Here is a 22128-nt window from a genome sequence, read left to right on the forward strand (position 1 = left end):
TTCTCCTTTTTAAGCATCTAATCAGATTTTGCTAAGATTCCTAGCATATCTCAGTACTGTTTCTGCCTCACCTTAATTTTTCATGTTTAATAAGTGGGTTTAGAGGCATAAATGTTAAAGTACTGGCCAGAACCCATATGGTGAGTAAACAAACAATGCCACTTGCCTCAAAAATAATTTGTATTTTGTACACAAGCAAATTAGCCCACAAAAGAGTCATCTACTACTTCAGTACTGAATTTTCAAGCAAATGCATAGCAATTGGAAGTCTATGAATGTTCACAAATAGTCAAATGCAAAATGCACAGAGCATGTAATTTTCAATAAATTCCCAGTGCCACGCAACAAACACATAACCATACTAGTTAACAGTTAACATCATCATTCCTCAAGACAGTACCTTTGCTCACTTTCATTTACTGGGCGCTTGGCGAAGAGTTTAGGAAACAACAACAGAAACTTTTTCAAAATAAAAAGACTTCATGTTTCACCAAGAAAGTCAGGAAAAAAAAAAAAAAGAAAAAAAAAGCAGCCCCACTGCTATGCAAGTCTAGTCTCCACCAGCAGCTCCTCCTTGACACAAGTAAACATCTTCCTTCTCGTGATGCAAGTCACGATGCTGAGGAGAGTGCCCTAGAAGAACCGAGTATTATCTTAATGACTGCTTTTCAACAAACACTCCAATCTTCTACTACTCATAGTTAAAAATAGCTAATCACCTTGTGGCAGTGCTTCAACTAATTGTAGAAAGGCACAAAGCCAAAAAATGGAGTTCCAAACCAGGTAACAGCAAAATGTGCTGCACAAACTGAAAACTTTGAAAAATATGACATGTGCTGCCCTAAGTAGCTGCCACCAGCTGCACAATGTTATGTTACACAAGGCAGTCATTGGATTTCCAGGTGGGTAAGTCAGAGATCAAACCTGTGGTAGCCATCACCCCAAGAGACTCTGATCTTGGCTGAGAAAGGCAGAGCACCAACAACTTTTCTGCTCTTTTAGCATCCCCTTAATACAATAATAAAAACTTTTTGGCTTGTAATTCCTACCAATACAGGCACGGGTTGCCACCCCCCACGGAGCCACAGGGGCATTTCAGGCCAGCAGGAACAGTCAAAAAGCCAGCACCATCCCACCAGTCCCACAGTAATTCTGCACACAGTGACTCTGGCTGTTCGCATCACATGCTGTACCTGCTTCCCTGCCTTCCCCACAACTCCTACTAGTAGTCATGTAAAAAAGCATTTTTGTCAAGTATTATTGTTACCTAGAAAAGTGCTTTGTCTGATTTCAGCAGAGCTCAGCACTGCCAAACGTTTTGGACACACTTGCTTCGGGTTTGTCCCTTCTAAAAGCAAGGCAAAAGAATGTTGAATGAATATTTTTAGCTTTATTTACTTGATAGGGAATTTCTCAGCGCTTATGTATTAGAAAAACACCTTGCAGCTTTGTAGTATGTTCAGTGCCAGGCACGTGATAAATTTCCACTGGAAAAAACTCTTGAACATGACTGACAATAGTAAATCCACAAATTACCGTAATTTTATGCCCCCTGCAGCTAGTGGTATGAAACATAGTTTTCAACCTTGTTTTAACTTGCTGAATTTAGACAAATCTATAATGTTATTGATAACAGTGAGAAAGATACTCAAATGCAGAAATTGTATTCCTGGGCATAAAAACAATTGGAGCACAATATTTTATATGTACTACAGGTGATGAAAAATACAGCTGTCATTAAAACATAAAAAAAAGATGGAAAACTAAAGGTTTTGGCTTGGTTTTTTTTAAATTAATTTAACGCGATATACATATCTATTTTCAGCTATTGCGCTTGATCAGGGTTTTTTCCTCCTCAAGCCGAACAGTTAACCTGGTGCACCATGTGATATTACTAGCTCTCTCACTCAGAACATTAATGTTTGAAATACAGGCTGAGTGAACAAAATCATGAAGGAAAGCAAAAACCTTGTTTAAGCAAAATCTATGGATATATGGCTCCTAATGGATTTTCCAATGAGCATACACTTTCTATCGTATTTCCAATTTTTAGAGTGTAATTTTATTTACCAAGGGTTCTGAGGGCCCTAAAAATGGACAACTGGTAGAGACAATCAAGATCTAAAGTTGAGCTAGCCTCCACACATGAACTGTTCATGCTACTAGCTGAACTAATCAGAGGGAAATCCCAGTGAACTCTGCAATGGTTACTTAGCAATTGCTTGATTTATTTTTGGTTTAGGCAGAAAGTTTTTCAGAGTATGGCTAGGTAGTGGGCTCAGCAACCTAACACAGTTGCTTTGGTTACAGCCACACCTCAGGCTGCAACTTCAGTATCAGAACATGCACAGAAATCATAACAGCTGCAATGCTACACACTATCCCATATTAAGACTTGTCCTTAGAACCACACTGAATTACACTAATAATGCACTTAGTCCTACAGCTGCTTTTGAATTTGAGAAGTGTGAGGTTTAAGAGGCTGCTGCTAGAACAAACTTCCTTTGGGATTTTTTGCACATGATGATGCTCCCCTTTCTTCAGTTACCCAGCTGTCATTACAAGACTAGTACCATTATGACTCCCCGTGGTGGAAAGGCATGAGAGGACCAGGCTTGGCTCAGCAGCTCTGACCAGTCCTTAACAGCCTCTTCCTTCATCAAGTTGGGCTTAGCAGCCAACTCACCCTTAGCAGCCCTTGCTGCTGCCACCGTTTTCTTCTCCAGTGAACCTCAAGGAGAAGCGGTTGAGGAGGAGACAGTGGGAGCCATGAGAAAGGCAAAGATCCGCAGAGGTGCATCACTGACCCCGACTGCCAGCAAGTTGAGGGCTGCTCCTTCCCCTCATAGTCATTGACTCCTAATCCAACCAGGCCTAAGGCACCATGCTGAAACTGATAGGTCTTCTTATTGCCACCCACAATACCAACTCTCATCCTTCCCACTTAGGTATTTTCCCAGTACTTCCAATCCCGTCAGAGTTCCTCTGTGGCGATCCTGTATTTTGACAACCACTCTTCATAGGCCCTCTCCCATAAATAAAAATCCAGCACCCAGTAAAACAGCCTTTCAGAGCCTTCCTTTGACAACCTCGAAGGAGGTTGGCCAGGCCAACCTCATCCTGTCCATACCCCCCTGCTTTCCCTCCAGCCCAAACTGTTTTCTATCTGAAAGTCCACCCTCCTCTCCTGCCCTGAAGATTCATCTCCGCTACCTACAACTCTTCCCATAATGCCACTTTTCAGATTTGCCCTGGTCACAGACTACGTGAAGAACAGCAGATGCAAACTACTTGCAAAACCCAGAATTAAGTTTGCTGCTGGTTTTCAAGACGCATCACTTTCACTGTGAGACACTGAGGTTCATTGGCACTTACAGCTGAGTGAAATAACTACGAGACACGCAGAACTACAAAGAGGTTTGGAGCTATCACTGCAAACAATAGCAATTCTATAGATACCACTGCTTTATCACAGTGTTATAAAGGTAGTCACATGAGAAATTGTGACGCATTAGCCAATTGTAATACATAGGTTTAAGAGTATCAGAGAGAAACCTTGCATTAGTAGTTTTATCTAAAAGTAGATCAATGTGGAACCCCCATCTATAGCAGGCACTGCATAAGACAGTTTCTATTATCTCATTTTCTTAATTACAGGAAACAGTAGAAAAACCTCAAACCTTAAACTTCCGTATCTGCTCTTATTTACATACCTAAAGGGAAACCCAGAACTTTGCTCATGTAGCTGAGGATCTGCACACTCCTACTCCGAAAGATGCCCTTGGATTACATTATAGTCTCATTTGGAGCCACTAACTCAAAAGGATATTGGGTATCCTCTGATTATTGATTCACAGAAGTACTGGCAAACCACCAGAAGCTGCAGCCATTCTGGAAAAGAAATACCTTTACAGAGAAATTATGAAAATAATTTTAATAAATGCAGGGAAATCTTTGCTAAAAAAGGCTACATTCAACAACAGTCTCAGCTTTTTCTTACACGCTCACTTTTTTCACCTTAAAAGCAACAATATACTGGTGCAGAAAATTGGACATTCATTCTAGATGCTGACAGATTTCTCACACTGAGCAGCAAGACCTCCTGGTCACATTTATCACTTCTGTCACTTCCTCCTCTGCTGTGTTCCTGGAGAATCCAGAAGCATCACACCTTTGAGAGAAGCAATAGATACTGCAGTGCTCTGGTGAACACGCTTCCAGTTTATTTCTCTGTCAATACATACACTCATGATCCTACCTTCACTGTTACAATCCTCCCTCATTACTGTAAACTGCAGCTGGGATCCTGCTGACTCAGGCATTCAACCTATAAAAACCTTCTGAGCTGTCACTGCCAAAGACACAGTCCGTTCAGCTACTCCATTTTCAACAGTGGGCACGTATTAACAAAGCCTAAAGACAGCTACTAACCTACCAAACTACATTTCTTGCTACAGAAAAGGGTCTCAGGAGACAATGAGTTGAACGAACTGTTTTAGTAGATAAGGACAGAACTACAGCATATAATTATCATGCCGCAGAATGACTATACTGGTAGTTAACAAAGGAAATTTCTCCCATGTTGAGCTCAAAAACCAAAAAGCACCCTCCTCCTGCCCCTACCTTAAGGGGAGTGGGGGAAAGAGGCGAGTCCACAAAGTGGTGCAGGGCACAGAAGTGAGATTAAGTCATCTCACCTCAAGCAGCAAGCTTTTTGCAGTCCTCTCAAACCCAATCAAGACGCACTATTATGCAAACATACACGCTCCCACAATTCCCTTTTTACAGTAACATGTCAGGTCATTTCATGTCAGCACACTCTCAGCTTCCCATGGAGGCCACTGGAAAAGCATGCTCCTATCTCACGGACAGTGCACCTGGCCTGGATCTTGCACAATCCCAGTTATCCACTAGCTGGTGGCAAATAATTCTTTTCTGCTTTAAAGGGGTGCGTGCTATGGTCTGCATGACAGAGTATGTTTTGTATCTGGACTATATAAATTACCATGACAAGTTTGCAAGACTGCCATTCTGCATTTTGTCACCTTACAAGTTTCTTTGAATATGAAAAAAATAATGAAAGTGCCTACTTACTTGGTGAAGAAATGCTAACCTTCTAAACTGCGTTTTTCTTCATGCTTGAAATGGCTGAGTCTCAGCACACCAATGCACAAGAAATATTATCATTTCAAGCGTATTCTAGAAGAGTCAGCACAAATGCCAGGTCTACAAAACCTTCCTGGTATAACCTTGTTTCAGACCGAGATGATTGTGTCCCAGAGTGGCACAAATCCCTCATTGTCCCACATTTTAAAGACAGGAGAGACTTCACTCCTCTGTGTAATCATTCCTTCATTGTACAGAAAACATTTACTGGAACAGAAAATCAGACATACTATCACACAATGGCAGCCTTTGCCTATCCTTTGAATAATCTCTGCCTTCCCTCCTCTACTGCAAGGCTCCATGGGCCCAGGCTATTGCAACATGATCCCAAATGATCAGTGTGCACCTTCACCCATTACCCTGGCATTGCTGGCACGAAACCCTGGTACTCTTTGGTCTCATGCTCCTGCAGTGCCTCCCTGATGTTTAATCAGCTCAGCAACCAGCTCATTCAGCCCTTAACTTTCCATGAGGTCACTCAAAATGCAATTTCAGAGCTGAAAACAATTTAATTTATATTCTTCAGTTACAGGCTATCAAATTTACTTTCAATTTCCACAATTGCAGCTATTAAATTATAGGGCATTATTCTGTTAGAGTTCAAGTCAAACCTGTTCGAAGAAAAACATGTAGATGCTAACTAGTAGTAATCCTGCATGGTCAGACTTCATGCATGGGCACTAGTAACTTGCAGCCATGCATCTGGCTGTGGCCTTGCACGCTGCTTTTCTGCCTCAGAAGGCAGCAGCCAACAAACACAACCTGCCAGTATCACAGCACAGACTAATGATGGATGCAGCACCTGACAGTCAATTGCATCTGGTCCACGACCACATGAGATTCCACTTCCTTGCCAAAAATGTAAAGATCTACAGATATGCTCTTAACTTCCTCTGTGATGACCTGGTGTTTGCTTCAAGTAATACTCTCTTCCTTACCTTATGTGCTACCTTAGCTCAAAAAGCATACAGGCCCATTGCCTCCAGTTACACTCAGATGCGACTCAACTTACTGCAACACAGCTACCGCTGTGCAACTGAGAGATTCACGAGATGACCTCTAAAAACAAAAGCTGTGATACTAGAGAAAGGGTTGCCAACTAGTTGACACAGTCTTCAATTATGCTGCTATTACACTGAAACACATGTAATGTAGCTGTAGCTTTAGAAAAAAGAAACATCTCAATTTGTGAAATGAAGTAAAGAAGGTCATCGTAAAACCACACCACCAGTGGAGCAGACACAGCTACGATTCATCCAGTTTGTTTGGAAAACAAAATTTACCACTCTCCTCAGCCTCTGATTAGTCATGCCTCCTTTTTTAAGCACAGCAAGAATCTCCTGTGTATTTGTAAATATACTAGTTAATGAACTGGAAATTTTACTTCAAAAAGTTAGGTCCAAATTTCTTTCTAACTTTGACACATTCAGATTACAGTACAAACCTTCAAAATTTTGCCAAAACCTGGGGGGCACACGTGAATTTTTAATTACCACAGTGTTGCCTATGTGGGAAAACCTAAGAAAGATAAGGTTAACTAACTGAAAATGTAAAGATCAATAAAAAAGATATCAAATGCACAGCTTTCATTTCATTAAAACCTGTTTTGAAGTACTGCATAGGCACCATATTCCATTTGTTATACCAACGTGCACATTTGTGAGTTTCCACCATTATTCACAGAGATAAAGGATATATTCTCTATGTATTCTTTAATCTTTGTAATTTATAAGTGTCTTATTTTCATGATTCCACAACGCTGGACTGTAAAACGTCACATCGGAGTAGGTTTACTCCCACATTTATACAAATAAAGCATGCCCACCAGTCTCCCACCAAGTAAAAAATGCTACCCCTGCAAATAATGGCCACTGCTTTGTTTAAAAGGCATGTTTTCACAGATATGCAGTTCTTGTATCCATATGTATTGGGGTTTGTGTGGCAAGGTTTTGGTAGCGGGGGATGGGGTTACAGGGGTGGCTTTCGTGAGAAGCTGCTTCCCCTGTGTCCAACAGAGCCAATGCCAGCCAGCTCTAAGACTGACCTGCCACCGGCCAAGGCCGAGCCCATCAGCGACGGTGCTGGTGCCTCTAGGAGAACAGATTTAAGAAGGAAAAAAAGTTGCTGGGACACACAGAAACGGCAGCCAGAAAGAGGAGTGAGAACAGGTAAGAGAGAAGGTGTTCTGAGATTTGGTTTTATTTTCTTATTACCCTACTCTGCTTGACTGGTAATAAATTGAGTTAACTTTCCCCAAGTTGAGTCTGTTTTGCCCATGACGGTAATTGGTGAGTGATCTCTCCTGTCTTTATCTCAATGCAGGAGCCCTTTGTTATATTTTCTCTCCCCTGTCCAGCTGAGGAGGGGGGAGTGATAGAACAGCTTTGGTGGACACCTGGCATCCAGCCAGGGTTATCCCTACCACACCATAAAATTAACTGGACTAACAGTTATGAGAATGAATTGAAGACACTATAAAACTACAGCACACAAGCTCGTGTAAAAGATAGAAGTATTTTGTCCTTACCTATAATATCAAACGCCCTAACGAGATACTTAACACAAGAGAAGTACATTTAGGAGAAATCTAAAAAAGGTGTTTATTTTTTGTGTAGATACAGACGAATTCTGGAGATGATGTTCTTCACCCGTATACTTCCACCCCAAGTACATTGATCAGGCAAAGAACAACAAAGGATAAGACAGTTTGCTGAAGTTAGTTACATACACCTCTAGCAACTTTCTTGATATACATGTATTTGGGTGAATCAACAGAAGCCAAAATACAATTCAGGCTATAGCAGATAGTACATCAAACCAGAAATAGCCTAGAAAGCTGCGTCTTGATATTTCATTAGCAATTTTTAAAGCATTTCTATTAATGAATGTTTCTATCAATTACAACTATGGAAAGTGCTGTTTAAACACAGATTTATATTAAAAATTACACAGAAGAACATGCTTTTTTACATTTTTATTGAATGTAATATTTAAACAATTTCATAAACAACTAAAGCATAAAAGACTGTCTGCTCATGATGCTTCCAATCTTCTTTTCCTCCATTTTTCCACATAGAACTTGAATGTCTCCTATAAATAGAGTGGAATAAACAAGTTCAACATTGTTTCAACTGAAAAGTTACTAATTCTGAACAAAATCTTATGTCCTGACAAAAGCCAAATCTATTATTCTCTGTCATGCAAAACTAGACCTGTACTGAAGTCTGTATAATTAAGAGAAACACCAGAGAGAATAAAAGGAAAAGGAAAACCTTGCCAAAAATGCATAATGAAGCTTCTATTAAAATGCAATAATATAATCAATTTCATTTTAAAAAGAAAATACTTTTTAACTGCAATCTGCAATTGTGCCAAAAAGATTGAGACATTTTTAAAAACCAAGCTGCATTAGAGAAAAATTGAACAGGGAAATAAAAAAATGAATAATTTCAGTAACTTTGAAAAAACACTCTTATTTTCACTAACTACATGTAAGAAACAGACATTCTAGGTTTTAAATTTACACAGTCCAATAAAATTTCAATTATAAATTATGTCAAGGTTGCAGAAAAAATCCACAGCTCTTAAAAAGCTAAACCAAATATTTTATGCCAAAATTTTCTCCAATTTTTTGCAAACTAAGAAAAGAAAATCACATTTATCATGAAGCAATGCAGAGAAACAACATATAATCAGGTCTTCACGGAACTACAGAAAAACACTTATTTTAGAATTTAAAAAGTGGCTAGAAAATGGCAATAACAAGTTTGTTTAGAGAGGAAAACCAGAATAAGTCTTTAAAGTCTGCTTCGCTAAAATGGTACTAGTAGACTGTTAGTCAAAGGAATGATGTGAAAAGTATTTACAGTATTGACAGATTTAGTATCATGCCACTTGTCACCCTCAAATAAGATATATTTGCACAGTTGCATATATCTGCTGGCAAGGCAGCTAGAAGCAAAGCTTCTATTAATTAAAAAAGTTAATTCCTACAGTTCTAAAATCCCATCCTACTAAAGCAGCAACTTGTACTAGACAGAAAACAGGTAATTAATGCAAACTAAACCCCATTAATTGTTAATGAAATAAACATTCTATAAGCCTTTTTAAGTTCAATGGCTTAGATAAATGTCCCAAGGACATTTGATAGAAGCACACCTGTAGATGAGTGCCTGATAAAGATCAGGTAGTTTAAATATCGTAAGCCCCAAGAGGTTTTATTTCTTCAAGTCAAATCCAATGCAAGATTACTATAGTTCCTACAACACTCAGTACTTCATACATTACCTCCTTTGAGGAGTCTCTGCAGAGATTTAATCCCTATGTAATTATTCATGCAATTTGTTTTATTAACACTGAACATACACGATTCTGCAGATCTATTTCCTAATTAAGAAATACTCACAGGGGGTTCAGTGAAAGGGACAGGCTCTCCTACTTTCTTCAGAAAAGCTGCTAAAGATTTCAGAGATAGCTCATGCAGCTGTATATTCTTTGCTTTTGTTTTCTCATACACAGCCTTTACAGAAGCAACATCCCCATCCAATTCTGAGGAAAAAAAACAACACCAAAACTGAAAATACCCCCCCCATTGGTAAAGTGTTCCTCTTTTCACCTGTCTCCATGATGTCACACATTCCTACTACTTGCCAAAACATATTCTAAATATTTTAATATACAATATTCCAAATATTCCAGATATTATTCATATCCTACTGACAATTCACATAAAAGAACAGAACATACAGCCATTCTAGCTTTCCTTTTTATTTGAGGCTGGATGATCAATTCCTTCAAGCATGTGCTGGAACCACAAAGGAGTAGGAGCTGCACAGTGAGAACACACCACTCTAGGATGTGAAATACAAAGCCATATGCCTCTTTCTGAAGCAAGTGAAAAAAAATGAATACAAAAGCTAAAACAAAAGTCACCCAAGTTCAGCATGTGAGAACCCTAGAACAGAATTTAATCCCTTAAGTAAGGGTAGAATATTGTTACAGTTACAGGTGCTGGGTACATCAAAACTATAACCTAAAGGAACAAAGAAAACAAAGGTCAGATGCTCATTTTAGAACACAAACAAAATCCTATTTCATCCTATTGAGCAGGAGACAATTTTTGCTGACCCACTAACGCTATGACAAACCTTAACTGCTTAAGTAACCAATAACATTTTTTCTGGATATTCCATAAAAGGTACCATCCCCTGCAACAGGTTTTAAGTAATCCGTTCTTCATTTATTTAAAGCACTGCTCACTTCTAGCTGTAGAAGAGTGCAGTGTATTTCTCCTTCCTCTAAAGTGGGAGAGGGCAGAAACTCCTCCTTCTACATTGACTCATGCTTAACTATAGACTTTTCTGCTGCTCAGATATTTGCTTGAGACACATCAGGATGAAATTGAAGTGACCCCTGACATTTTCACTGTTGTCCTCAGGGTCCTAGAAGCAGTACAACAGTTCCTAGCACCTTGTAAACAACAAGGAAGCCATCATGTCCAGTTAAATGCATTTTGTTACTTGGGAAAATGCAAACATCTGCAGTATGGGAGCTGTCTCAGGTTCTTTCTTGTTCACATTTGGAAACACCATCTTCACAACCATAGGGGCTATAAAACCAATAGTTCTAAAAGAAAAAAAAATCTTTAATTATGCAGAAATGGATAGCTTGTGTCCCTTTCTCATGAGAAAAAGCTTCCCACTCATGTCTGGCAAGTGGCTGAGCTCCTTTTAGAATGTGGGATGCTACTGCAGAAACTGCATGAAGTGATGGTTTAAGAGAAATCATTAACTTTCTATTTTAAAGAAATAGATGTATTTATTGTATGGAAAACAAACAAAAAAGAGCTAATACTTAGATTCTGTTTAATGGACCATGCAAATGTGATTTTATGTATTTCCTTTTTCAAGAAGGTATACAGGACAAAGAAAGGAGTAAATGTCCCTTCACTTGTTCAGTTGTGGATGTCTGATATACGATCAGACTTCTTTCAGCTGTGTTCTATATTCTACTATGTATTTGCTAAACACATAAACACTTATTTTATTTGTCCATTTATTTTGATAACTAGCAACAGTAACTAACTGTAGTAATAGTACTCTGTTATCTTTCATTTCCCTAACTAATTAAAAATAACACTGTACCTGACAGGAGAATAATTTGTTTCCTAGAAAACGATGATACTACAAGGTTGGACTTGGATGAAAATGAGAAATCATGTTTTAAAGCTTCCTAACTGTAAAATGAAAAAAAGAAATGAAAAAAAAGATCTTATTTCTAGCCCTCTTGGCTTGAACGCAACCTAAGCACAGCCTTCTAAATTTCAGTTGTGCTAAATATTTTGCTGATGATCATTTTAAGAGCCAAATGAGACTACCATACTCACCGCTGCAGAAAGTATCAAAAATGGAAGAGAAGGGATGAGGGAAAGATGTAGCTGAATTGCTGTTCATGTGTACAGGTCTGTACATATTATACATGGTGGGGACAGAATATATTAAATGCCCCGAATATCCTCAGAGTAGGACAACACCTTATTCTTTAAAACAGAAAGATGTAATAGAAAATGCAAAGATACCCTAGTACAACTGACCCAGTCCAGCCCTGGTAAAGTGGATCAAGTAACTGATGTGCACTCTTCTACCTGATATAGGAGTGGAATTGATGTCTCATACAGGTGAGATGCTTGTACAGAACAACCTGGGAACAGCTTTTCAAACTCTTCATGCTGGTACTGTCTCCTCTAGAACTTGCTACGAGTCAGCTACGTCTCTGCCTAAAGAAACTACAGCAACCATCTGTTCACATACAGTGTGGCTTCACATGTTGAATACACTCTAACCACTGTTTTAGGTATAATAGAGCAAGTGATTGATTCTCTGCAATCTCTTTATGAAATCGTAGTACTATGACGTAGTTGGAAAGGATATTGAAAAAATTAATTAGTTCACTTACGGTATTTTTACTGAGCTAAAAGCAGTAAAGGGCTAATGATAGCAGCAAGTACAGTGCTGGTGACAAAGGGCATTTTTTTGTTTTATAAAAACATGTTAGAAAACTTACCCTGCTGTGAATGCAACTGTAGGGCTAAACAATTTTGGTAGTGATTGCTGCTTTGAACATTACTAAGCAAGTGATTTTTTTAAGTTAGATACTACATCATGAGAAATTCTACAACTTGATTCAAATACAGTGAAGTTTTTATTCCTTTAACACCATATCGTGGGTTTGGGGTTGAAGTATTTTACTTAATTATTCCTATTTATCTCTTCTGTGATAGACTGGAGCACAAGGGTTTCTGTCATTGTATCTTTTTGCTTGTAATACATATGTGAAGAATATTTGCTCCCTGTAATAAAACTGCAGGACCATATCGGAGTACACAAGGCAAAGGACACTACAGCAAAGAGATGCGACCTTGCAAGCTTCCAACTGAGTGTTGCCATAGGGGCTATATGTCCTGGTTTTTCAAGACTGAGTGTTGCAAATAAACATACTTAAATAAGCAACTTGATTTTTTAGAGCTGTTCCTCTCTGGCCTCAACTATAAAGAGAACTGATTAGCACTTCAAATCTACTATTTAGGTAAATCCAGATGAAGGCATCTGGAATATTAACTTTGGCTAAATTAAAACAGGTATAAAGAATCTACACTAATAACAATAAGGTCCTTGCACATTACTGATAAAAGTAATCATGATTTTGAAACACACACATAAAAGGAAACAATATACTTATTACATGTTTTGGGGAAAAAAAAGCAAGATTCATTTTAAAAGCCATTCATTCCTACAGTATTGCTCTCCATGGGTTAGGATAGATTCTTTTTTATTCCACAAAGTCCCTACTTAGCCTCTATTGTAGCAGTGTCCTTTAATCTAATATAGCTCCCTTTGTAAAGGACTGTGTCAGTTGTTTGCTTTTCCAACCTAATAGTTAGGACAGTATACAGATTCAACAGACTTAAACAACAAAAACCTCAGACAAACCCCGCCAACCTCTTTGTGGCTCAAACTGTAAAGCAAGTTACATAGTGTAGATCCTACTCCCCTCTCTAAGGGTTTCCATGACCTTTCTGAATGTCTCAAGAGTTCTTACTAAAAAAAAAGTATTCCAAGGAGAGTAAATTACCATAACATCTCATGAGGTAACGGTATGCAATTTCCATATCTAGATGCTCAGGAATCAGTTCTAAAAGTGTCTCTATCTTCTTCGCCTATGAAATTTAATGCACAGACAAAAAGAGCATTAACTTCAAATCTTAAACAACAAAATAAAATTGCCAAATTTAGAATAATTTCAGAACTTTTAAGTGAAATGAACTGTACTGATAACAAGGAATGGATTGTGCAACTGAAAGTAGACATCATAACGTCCTTCCCAAAATTTCATAAGCAGATATCAAATAGTCAAAGAAATCAGGCACAAAGTAAAACAAACAAAATGCGGGACTAATATCCATACTAAAGCAGGCCAAACATTAGTTTCTCAATTTATTTTTTTTAAGGAAGAAATTAATGTATTAATGAGAATATGTCAGGATTTCAACCAATTTAAAATAAAATGCAAACCACTCGGCAGACTTCACTGACCTAGAGGTCAATGGTAGCTATGTTCAGTGCTTAAAAGAAGTCAGATCATTAACTAATGTGCTTGAATTCGGAACCTCCCTCCCTCAACCTCTGATTCCAGTTTCAAAACCTCTCAGGTCTTGAATTAAAAAAAGTTTATAGAAATTGCTAACATATTTATCACATGCTACTAACTTCTATGTGTTATTAGAATTTCAGCTTGAAAGTTAGAAAAATTCAAGTTTTTAAATTTCTTCTACAGACACCAAAAGATGGTGATTATCATCATATTTATCATCATCACTTCAACAGAAGAACTTTTAATCTCTGAGTATTTAAAGGCAAGTTCCACAAACCATAAATGTGCATTTTCCCTCATTTGAAAAGCATTTATTCTAGTTTGTGTATTAACTGCCTCCTGATGCTGCCACTCTATGAAAGAGAAATCAACGTGGTTTTGCATGCATGTGTGTTTGGGGCTGGTTTTTTTGTTGTTCAGTGATGGGGTTTGTGGGGGTTGTTTTGTGGGGGAGGGGGGGGTTGTGTGTGGTGGTTTTTTTGTTTTGTTGGGTTTTGGGTTTTTTTTTGGGGGGGTGTGTTGTTTTTTACTTTGAGGGGGGGCATATGAGGAGGGAGGGACAAGAGTAGAGCAGACACATAAATGAGAGCATTTTGAATTATAGGGAATGAGCACAAAGCCACAAATCTAAACAGATGCTCAAACTAGATACATGCCCAAACCACCATAACAATAATATGAAATCTGTCTTTTAATGTAAACAGAGGTATTTTATCATTAGAGAGAGGCTGAGTTTTTAACTTGCATTTGTATTCCTACAATGTAGCTAACAAAGTAAGTACTTTCAGCTTGTGATACTGAACTGGATAGTGCAGTAAAACATTTAAAGCACAATGTCTGTAGGATATAAAGTATAACATCAAAAATGCAGGAAATTACTGGAACAACAGAAAAATATTAACTACACCCTTCTTTCCATCATGCTCCATAAACTGTTCCTTTAAATGTAACCAGCTCTGCAAACTAACCTCCTCCCTCCCCAAGAAACCTCATAAAGCTGTCAACTGTGAAGTTCAATATCCAAAACACTTCAACAAAGGCTGATGAAATAGTATTTTGCTACATATACAATGATATACATGAAAAAAATACTATACCTGTCCAGGTTTAGATGCTGATCTAGCCATAAAACTCACTAAAGTTCTCTTCTCCTCAACTAATGCACCACACCTCTAAAGAAAAAGAAATAATGTAGCAGTCATGAGTAGGTTAGTGATAAACAAAATGACTAAGGTGAAAATTTCAAACTAGAGATGTTTAAAATAATATACTAATATATTACCCATTTACAAGGTAAATAACCGACCATTAGTTTACAAAAAAACCCCACAAAACAACCAAAACCCAAACCACCACCACCCCCCTTCCCTCCCCCCTGAAACACCACCACTGAACGTAGCAAACAAGTTCATTTCATGCACCATTTTGGTAAACATTGTTTTTAAAATGGTAGTATAAAGTTTGTTTAAAACAAAAGGGGAAAGAATTAAACTAATACTTCAACATACCACAAAAACGAGGTTTAGGACTGCAAAAGAATGAAAAAGAGAAACACTATTCCTCTCCAATTATACTGCCAAGCATTCACAAGTGAGCTAGGGATCATAAGGTTAATTATACATTTAATAAGGTGTCAGGGAGATAACTGCTCGTTTCTTTATAAAAATTAAAATGTACAAAGCAAGTTCTCTTTAAAGTATAATTACCTACACTTATGCATACAAAGGACTGATTTCAATCTCTCTATTTTATAAAAGGCTTTCACTGCAATAGACAGGGTTTGAGAGGGAGAAGTTGAACTTAGAAAAGTTTAAGACAGACCAGATAAATCAAAAATCTATCTTACTTTAGAAACAAGGGCAAAATAAAATATACAAGACAATATTTTAGTGTATATTCCTCAAAGGTGTCAGTCTTAAAATTCTTACAATGCACAGTGCTTTTTACCAGCTGTAAGATATTTTATCAGTACCAAAATGCACAGGAAGAGAATACTGTGCATGGAAAAATACACATACCACAAATTTACTACAGTCAATTAGTATTTTAGACATATGTAAACAAGAAATTTTGGTTTATGCTATTATGAATATACTATATATGTAATATGGTTTGACAAGCTCTTTAAAGGTCCAGGTGAAAAGGTGTGAAGCTTCATTCCATCAGGCAAACTAAGACAAAAATGTACCCATACTGTTCTGACAAAAAATTGCTTTATGATGATACAGGCAAAATATTCATGGGAGAAACTTGCAACATTTTATTACTGATCCCAGGCATTCTCACCTACTGTCAGTAGGTGGTCTGAGAGGAAAGAGACAGTCTAGTTGGAGAAATGTTTTCCACAGTCCCCTTTCATGCTGAAATATCAAACTACTTTTGACTTCGGCCAGTAAAAGCATTCTCCCTCCAGACAGTACAAAAGACACTGTTGCTGTTCCTTGAACTTTTAAATAGACTCTTAGTTGCATTTCTGAAAGCAAGAATTCTCCACGTGTATACTAATGTTTCAGATTATTACAAGCAAAATAATTCATTTAGATTGTGGTCTACTTTTCAAGAAAGTAACAAATAATGGACAGTGATTATTACTATCTTCTAGTTACCTATTAGTAGAATACTTGATCCACAATAGCAGTCAAGAATGTTTAACACAACTGAAAATTTTTCCTGTACCATATAAAAATAAATTCTTATACACAGAAGTTTCATCTCAAGCTTATCTGTGAATGTCCACTTAACATGAAATATTTAAATTCTCCCCCAAGATAGCATATACAATGTTATTTCAAGTATGCTACAGAGCCATGAATTTAATTCCAACAGTTGGACGCTGTTGTAGTAAGAAGTTTTAGGAATACATGAATGGAAATTATTCCATGTTTTGAAAAATTTTAATAATGTGCAGGTTTTACTTAAAAATGCAAAACCCCCTATTTTCACAAAAGCAAGAAATTGTAACAGATTTTCATTCACTCATTCAATTTCATTCATTTCAATCAAAGAGCAATCAAAAAAATCAGGAAGAATAAAGTAACTTGAGTTTTTTTCTATTTTGATGTTTCATGCTATATAGCAAGAGGGTTTTATATCAAAATTGTAGCCTCCTTTTAATTTAATCCTCAGATGACCAGATAGGCAAAGCAATAAACGAAGTAACATTCCAGAGCAGTGAATATACAAATAATACACCTCGCACTGCAGCAAAAGTAACTGAACGCATTTGTTGGTATGCATTCTTCTCAAAAAATGGTCTCGGATTATCATAAAAGATCTGGTGGATGAAGAAGAACTTTTTCTTTAGCAGCTTAAAATACTTAGGAACTGGTAAATGAGTAGTATGCACTACCAAGAGATGGTAAGAGGCCTCAATCTGAGGCGGGAGCCTAGCACACAGAACAATCTGCAGAATCAGGGTGACTGCTGGACTGCCACCTGCTGGGATGAGCCTCCCTGACGGAGCCTGTTTGTGCACGCTGCCAGCAGCAGCTCCCATCACCCACAGTTCATCCCACCTCTGGCTTGGCTTTGTCTTTAGCTCTGTACAAGTGGCATGAATACAGCTGCCTCATTCCTTGAGGACTGCTAACTCAGCTGAGACTGTGGCCCAGAGACCACCATTTGTCTTCTAATGCATCTGTGACACTCAAGGGAATAGAAAGCAAATTCAGCTTTTAATAAGCCTTGAATACAGCATATACAATATTAGAGCAATCAGGTGAAATAAGGTCCATGAAAAGTAAACATTGCCTGCTTCTGGTCTGCAAACTGTACAGCTGTTAAGGCACTTTTATGTTTATAGCACTTAAGAAATTATATGAGAAGTTGCAAGGAAATGGTTTGCAAGAAGCAACTGCTGTCTAGCAGAAAACTTACAAAAGAATATTTGCTTTGGACAGAATTTCAAGCAATATACAAATCCTCCTTTTATTTCCTTCAGGCTGTTAGAAGACAAAAAACCTTCTGACTCTGGCACCCACTACTACTACTAGTACTAGAGTACTAGCTCACAGTTTGGAATAGTCTAAACTGTGCTACTGCTACTCACACTGTAATTCAAAAGCATACTAATACTAGCCTATGCTATACAACACCTCTTTTTGACAATTTCTCAGTTAACCTTTGAAGAGCTGTAAGCATTTCTGTACCTCTCTTGTTGTGTCATTACCTGTATCAGCGATCTGGCATCATCCACTCTGTCTGCACTGACATACTGAAGGAAAAGATCTGTGACAGGTCTGTAAATTCCAAACTGACTGGCCAGTCGTTCTGCCATCACACCAACTGCAAAATGATGAGTACGTAAGGAAAATCTTCTATTGAAAAGCCACTTTTGTAAACTTCACAGGCATGATTTATGCTGACTGAGCAGGTTTTACATGTAATGGCTCTTTCATAACACCTCTGTCTAGTCAGAATATTTAAGCATCATTGCAATTAACTTACATTTTTCCAAACCTGGTTCTAATCCTTCCTCAGACACCTTTCTTAACAAATAGGAAATATTTTTGACAGCTTGATCAGGATTCTGTGCACCAGAGATAAGCAGAGGCTCAAGGTATTCCACAGCAGCATCAAGGTCATTGCTAGGAAAAGAGATTGAACTAGCTTAGTTTCTGAAATCAAGATTTCTACACCTAAAGAAACAATTACATTAAAGTTTTTGTTTTCTACATTAAGGTTGTATTTCCCAGGAATAGCTGAGTACCTATGACTTCATTCAAATATTGTAAAAGCGAAACCATTTATGACTGAATGAATAAATTAACCCATAAATAAATTTTTTATGACCTTTGACCTGTACAAAGCCTAAGTAATTTTGACACACTTTTTTCCTCATTAGGAAAGAAGAGTTCAGCTAACTGCTTTAGGAAAATGTGTTTTGCAAATCTAGAAGGCAAAATCAAAACATTAAGAGAAGGTATCTGAATAATTAATGCATGCAACTCAAATATTTTTTAAATGCTATTCAATTAATTATTTACCCAATTTTTCCCATGCCTGCCTTTTTGGATGCAAAAGACAATACTAAATGTCATTTGGTTAGTACCTTTGTCTAAACACTTTTAATCTTATGGCTTAAGTATAGCAAATGCTGATAAAATAATGCAGGAAGTATTCACCGAAGTATAAACTCTACTTATAGCATTCTAAAAAGTTCAAATGACAACATCTCTTATCAATCAACTCTAAAAACTAATTTAATTGAAAAAGACATTGGAGCACGATGAATGCTTTTAGTGAAGCAGAAACACAGCACATTGGAAAGCTATGAAAAATGCTTTGAAAGCTGTATCGGAAACATGACTCTACCAATAAATGAACAGGTATTAAAAATATCTGGAAAAATCTATTTTTCATAGTTCTCAAGGTACAGCTTGCATATATTTAAGAATATGTAAGGTACCTATTATTTGTGCTGCTGTTAAGTCTTTTCATACATCCAAGCTAGTTTCAGTATAGGAAAAGAAAAGTTGATGCTGTTTAAATAACCTGTGCCTGCATACAGTGATTTATTTATTTATTCCTGTCAGCAATCTACATCTTAAGAACATAGCATGACTTTGCAACACTTTTATAACATGGAAATATAGGAAAATATGCAGCTTATGAGACAAATCGTGAAGAATCTCTCCTGTTTGGACTGTTTAATTTCAGCTAAAGTCAATGCACTAAAACTGTGCCAAGGACTACTGAGATCTAAGTATTTACAGCATCAGTCCTTTATAGACAGATTGTTTTTTAGTGGCTGAAAACATAGCGAGCTCACTACTGGAACTGGCCTGCATGGTTCGCCTTCAATTCAAGTGCTCTTGCTGTTCCAAACACTGCAGTGACTATTCTCTCTGGCCTGGCATGCCTGAGATGATTAGGTATCTGTTATGTACTATACAGTTCTACAGCTTTCCTGCCGAGTTAGACACAGGAGCTCTACCTGATGAAACTGGTTTGAAATAAAATAATGGAATATGTAGGATTCCTGAAGACTGGCTCCTGCAAAGGATATCTGAGTTCATAGTATGCCCTTTCTCCCAGAAGTGCTTCCCCCATGCAGTTTTATACAAAGGATAAACTAGCACAGTACCAATGTATCAACTAAAACAAAAATGCTAGGCAGAACATGATACTGAATTAAAACAGTTGCAATCAAGGATACTCAAAGTGTGGGATATTTATCATGACTGAAACTGTGGCCTAAAACAGCATAGGAGCCAATTTTTTTATAATTCTGACAAAAACTATAAAACCACTCCACAGATATATGTCTGGCTTTCACATTTTGAGGGTGAACAAAATAATATTTTGTCATTTCAACTACTGGAACAGGTAGCACATTTTTGTTTTCAAACAAGTGTTATATGCATAATCTGTGGGTGTTAAGTTCAAGATTTTTTTATGTTTATATTGATGAAGTAATTCAATTTTACTTTCAAATTTCATAGGGCTTTTGATTTAACACCAAGGAGAACACTTCGTGTGAGGTGTCATGTTAGACCAAAGGTATCAAAGCTAAATTACACCACCAGAGAAGACTTTATGCTCTCCCAGATACTTCATAGCTATCCCTGTATTTCATTAAATTATTTTCAACCCCAAATGTATTTGGGAAATAATACCAGAACAGAACTGCACAGCACACTGCTCAACTTGACCGGAATTTTAAGATCTACGGCACTGTAAGAATGAAATAGAATAAAACGGGTAACACAAGTCATTTCCTGCCGCTCTGCATAAAATAATTACATATACTAGTCCTAGAAATACTTACTTTTTAGTATGAGCCAATGCAATAGCATTAGCAATTAGTGAGGCAGATACACCAACTGATTTTGTGATGCCTTCCAGCATGTTTTTAAGTGCTTGCAGGTTCTTTAGATCTCCTTTTTCTGCCAGAGTCTGAGTGAGCACAGTAACTGCTGGTCTAGTAGGCAACAAGCCGTTGTCAAGCATTCCTTTTAAGACAGCCAGGGCATCTAACAATGGTAAAGAAATAAGGGAAAAGGAAATCAGACTTTAGTTCAGAAGGCAACCATGCTGTTAGTATCATTAACCCTACCCTTTCAAAAACATGTACAGAAAATGATTCTCTTGCTGAACTTAAGCCCCAAAATTGGTATAGTGAATTATAACTTTAATATAGACACACACAAATAAAAACTTTCAACAGTAATTCAGGTTAAAACGCTCTAACATTTGCTCAATAAAAAGTATTAATATACTTTTAACATTTAATTAATTTTAGTAGCCAGCTCAAGGAAAGTAGCTGTGTCATAAATGTCCTCCCTTATGACCTTAAAGTCATGACCTTTTCAGTTTCTTTCTCCAAACTATAATCAATTTTCTTTACTAAAAAACCAAAAATGTTGCATACTTAAGAATAAATATAGTTTAAAAAAGTAACTAATTGTTGAAACTGCTAAAGTCTAATATTCAGATTTGTCTTTTTAAGTGTGCACCAAAACTTTGTTTACCAACATTTAATTTTTAAAGAAAATTGGAATTTTAATAAAATGGAAACAAGTCTCCATACAAGAACAAAAATAAACTCAAAACTGGACAGTTACCTCAAGAACTCCTAAAATTATAGCAACTACCTATGTTAAAAACACACAAAATCAATCTCCTGTCCATCTGTCTCAAACTCCCCAAACCCACTGCAGATGAAGTCACCCTCATTTCTCTAATCAGAATTTTTGTCAATTTACATTCTACATGAGCAAACACACAAAGACATGCCCCTCCAGTAAAAATCTCTTACTCCTTACCAGCATAGGCAGGATTAATCACAGATAATAATTAGAATACCAAGTGATAACACTTCTAACATAACATACACCCACTTGAACTCCACTGCATTAACATTCCAATTCAATATGCAGGTACTCCAGAAACCAAATATTAACTTTCACAAGAGAGGAAGAAAAAACATCCGGTATACCTAACTTTCTTTCACAGCAAATTTTCTTTCTGTACAGCCCTCCCCCCCTTTTCTTTTTTAGGGGAAAAAAAGGAAAAATACATCAGGGGCAAGATTCCCAAAATTTAAAAAGCAAACTTAAAATACATGCTAAGTTCAAATTCTCTCCCAACTGTGTGGACCTCCCTTTAGCATGGAGCATGACCAGCCTTCTCAAGAACAAGGACAGAGAAACATTTGAAAACTGCATGTGTGCAGCACTCCTGCAAGAAATTATGTAATAGTAGGATACTGGATAATTCTGCTGGTATCTTTTTTTTTTTAATTACGCAAAAGCATTCATTACTACTAGCCTAAATTAATAATTTAATCCCTTGATTTTGCAGTACTTAAAA

The 22128-nt window shown here is 37.2% G+C and overlaps 1 protein-coding gene across 2 annotated transcripts in view; it reads right to left on the reverse strand.

Moving 5' to 3' along the window:
• Window positions 1-7741: 7741 nt before the first annotated feature.
• Window positions 7742-22128, reverse strand: part of LRPPRC (leucine rich pentatricopeptide repeat containing) — a 94174-nt gene continuing 79787 nt past the window's right edge. For both annotated transcript variants that reach the window (XM_075042821.1, XM_075042822.1), the window contains exons 32-38: window positions 20585-20789; window positions 18262-18401; window positions 17984-18099; window positions 14913-14987; window positions 13297-13381; window positions 9572-9714; window positions 7742-8256 (exon numbers count right to left, since the gene is read on the reverse strand). In XM_075042821.1, the coding sequence (XP_074898922.1) occupies window positions 8200-8256; window positions 9572-9714; window positions 13297-13381; window positions 14913-14987; window positions 17984-18099; window positions 18262-18401; window positions 20585-20789 (821 nt within the window). In that variant the 3' untranslated portion in view covers window positions 7742-8199. The remainder of the gene's footprint in view (window positions 8257-9571; window positions 9715-13296; window positions 13382-14912; window positions 14988-17983; window positions 18100-18261; window positions 18402-20584; window positions 20790-22128) is intronic.

This window comes from Buteo buteo, chromosome 12 (genome assembly GCF_964188355.1).
Source record: "Buteo buteo chromosome 12, bButBut1.hap1.1, whole genome shotgun sequence".
NCBI classification, from domain to species: Eukaryota; Metazoa; Chordata; class Aves; order Accipitriformes; family Accipitridae; genus Buteo; species Buteo buteo.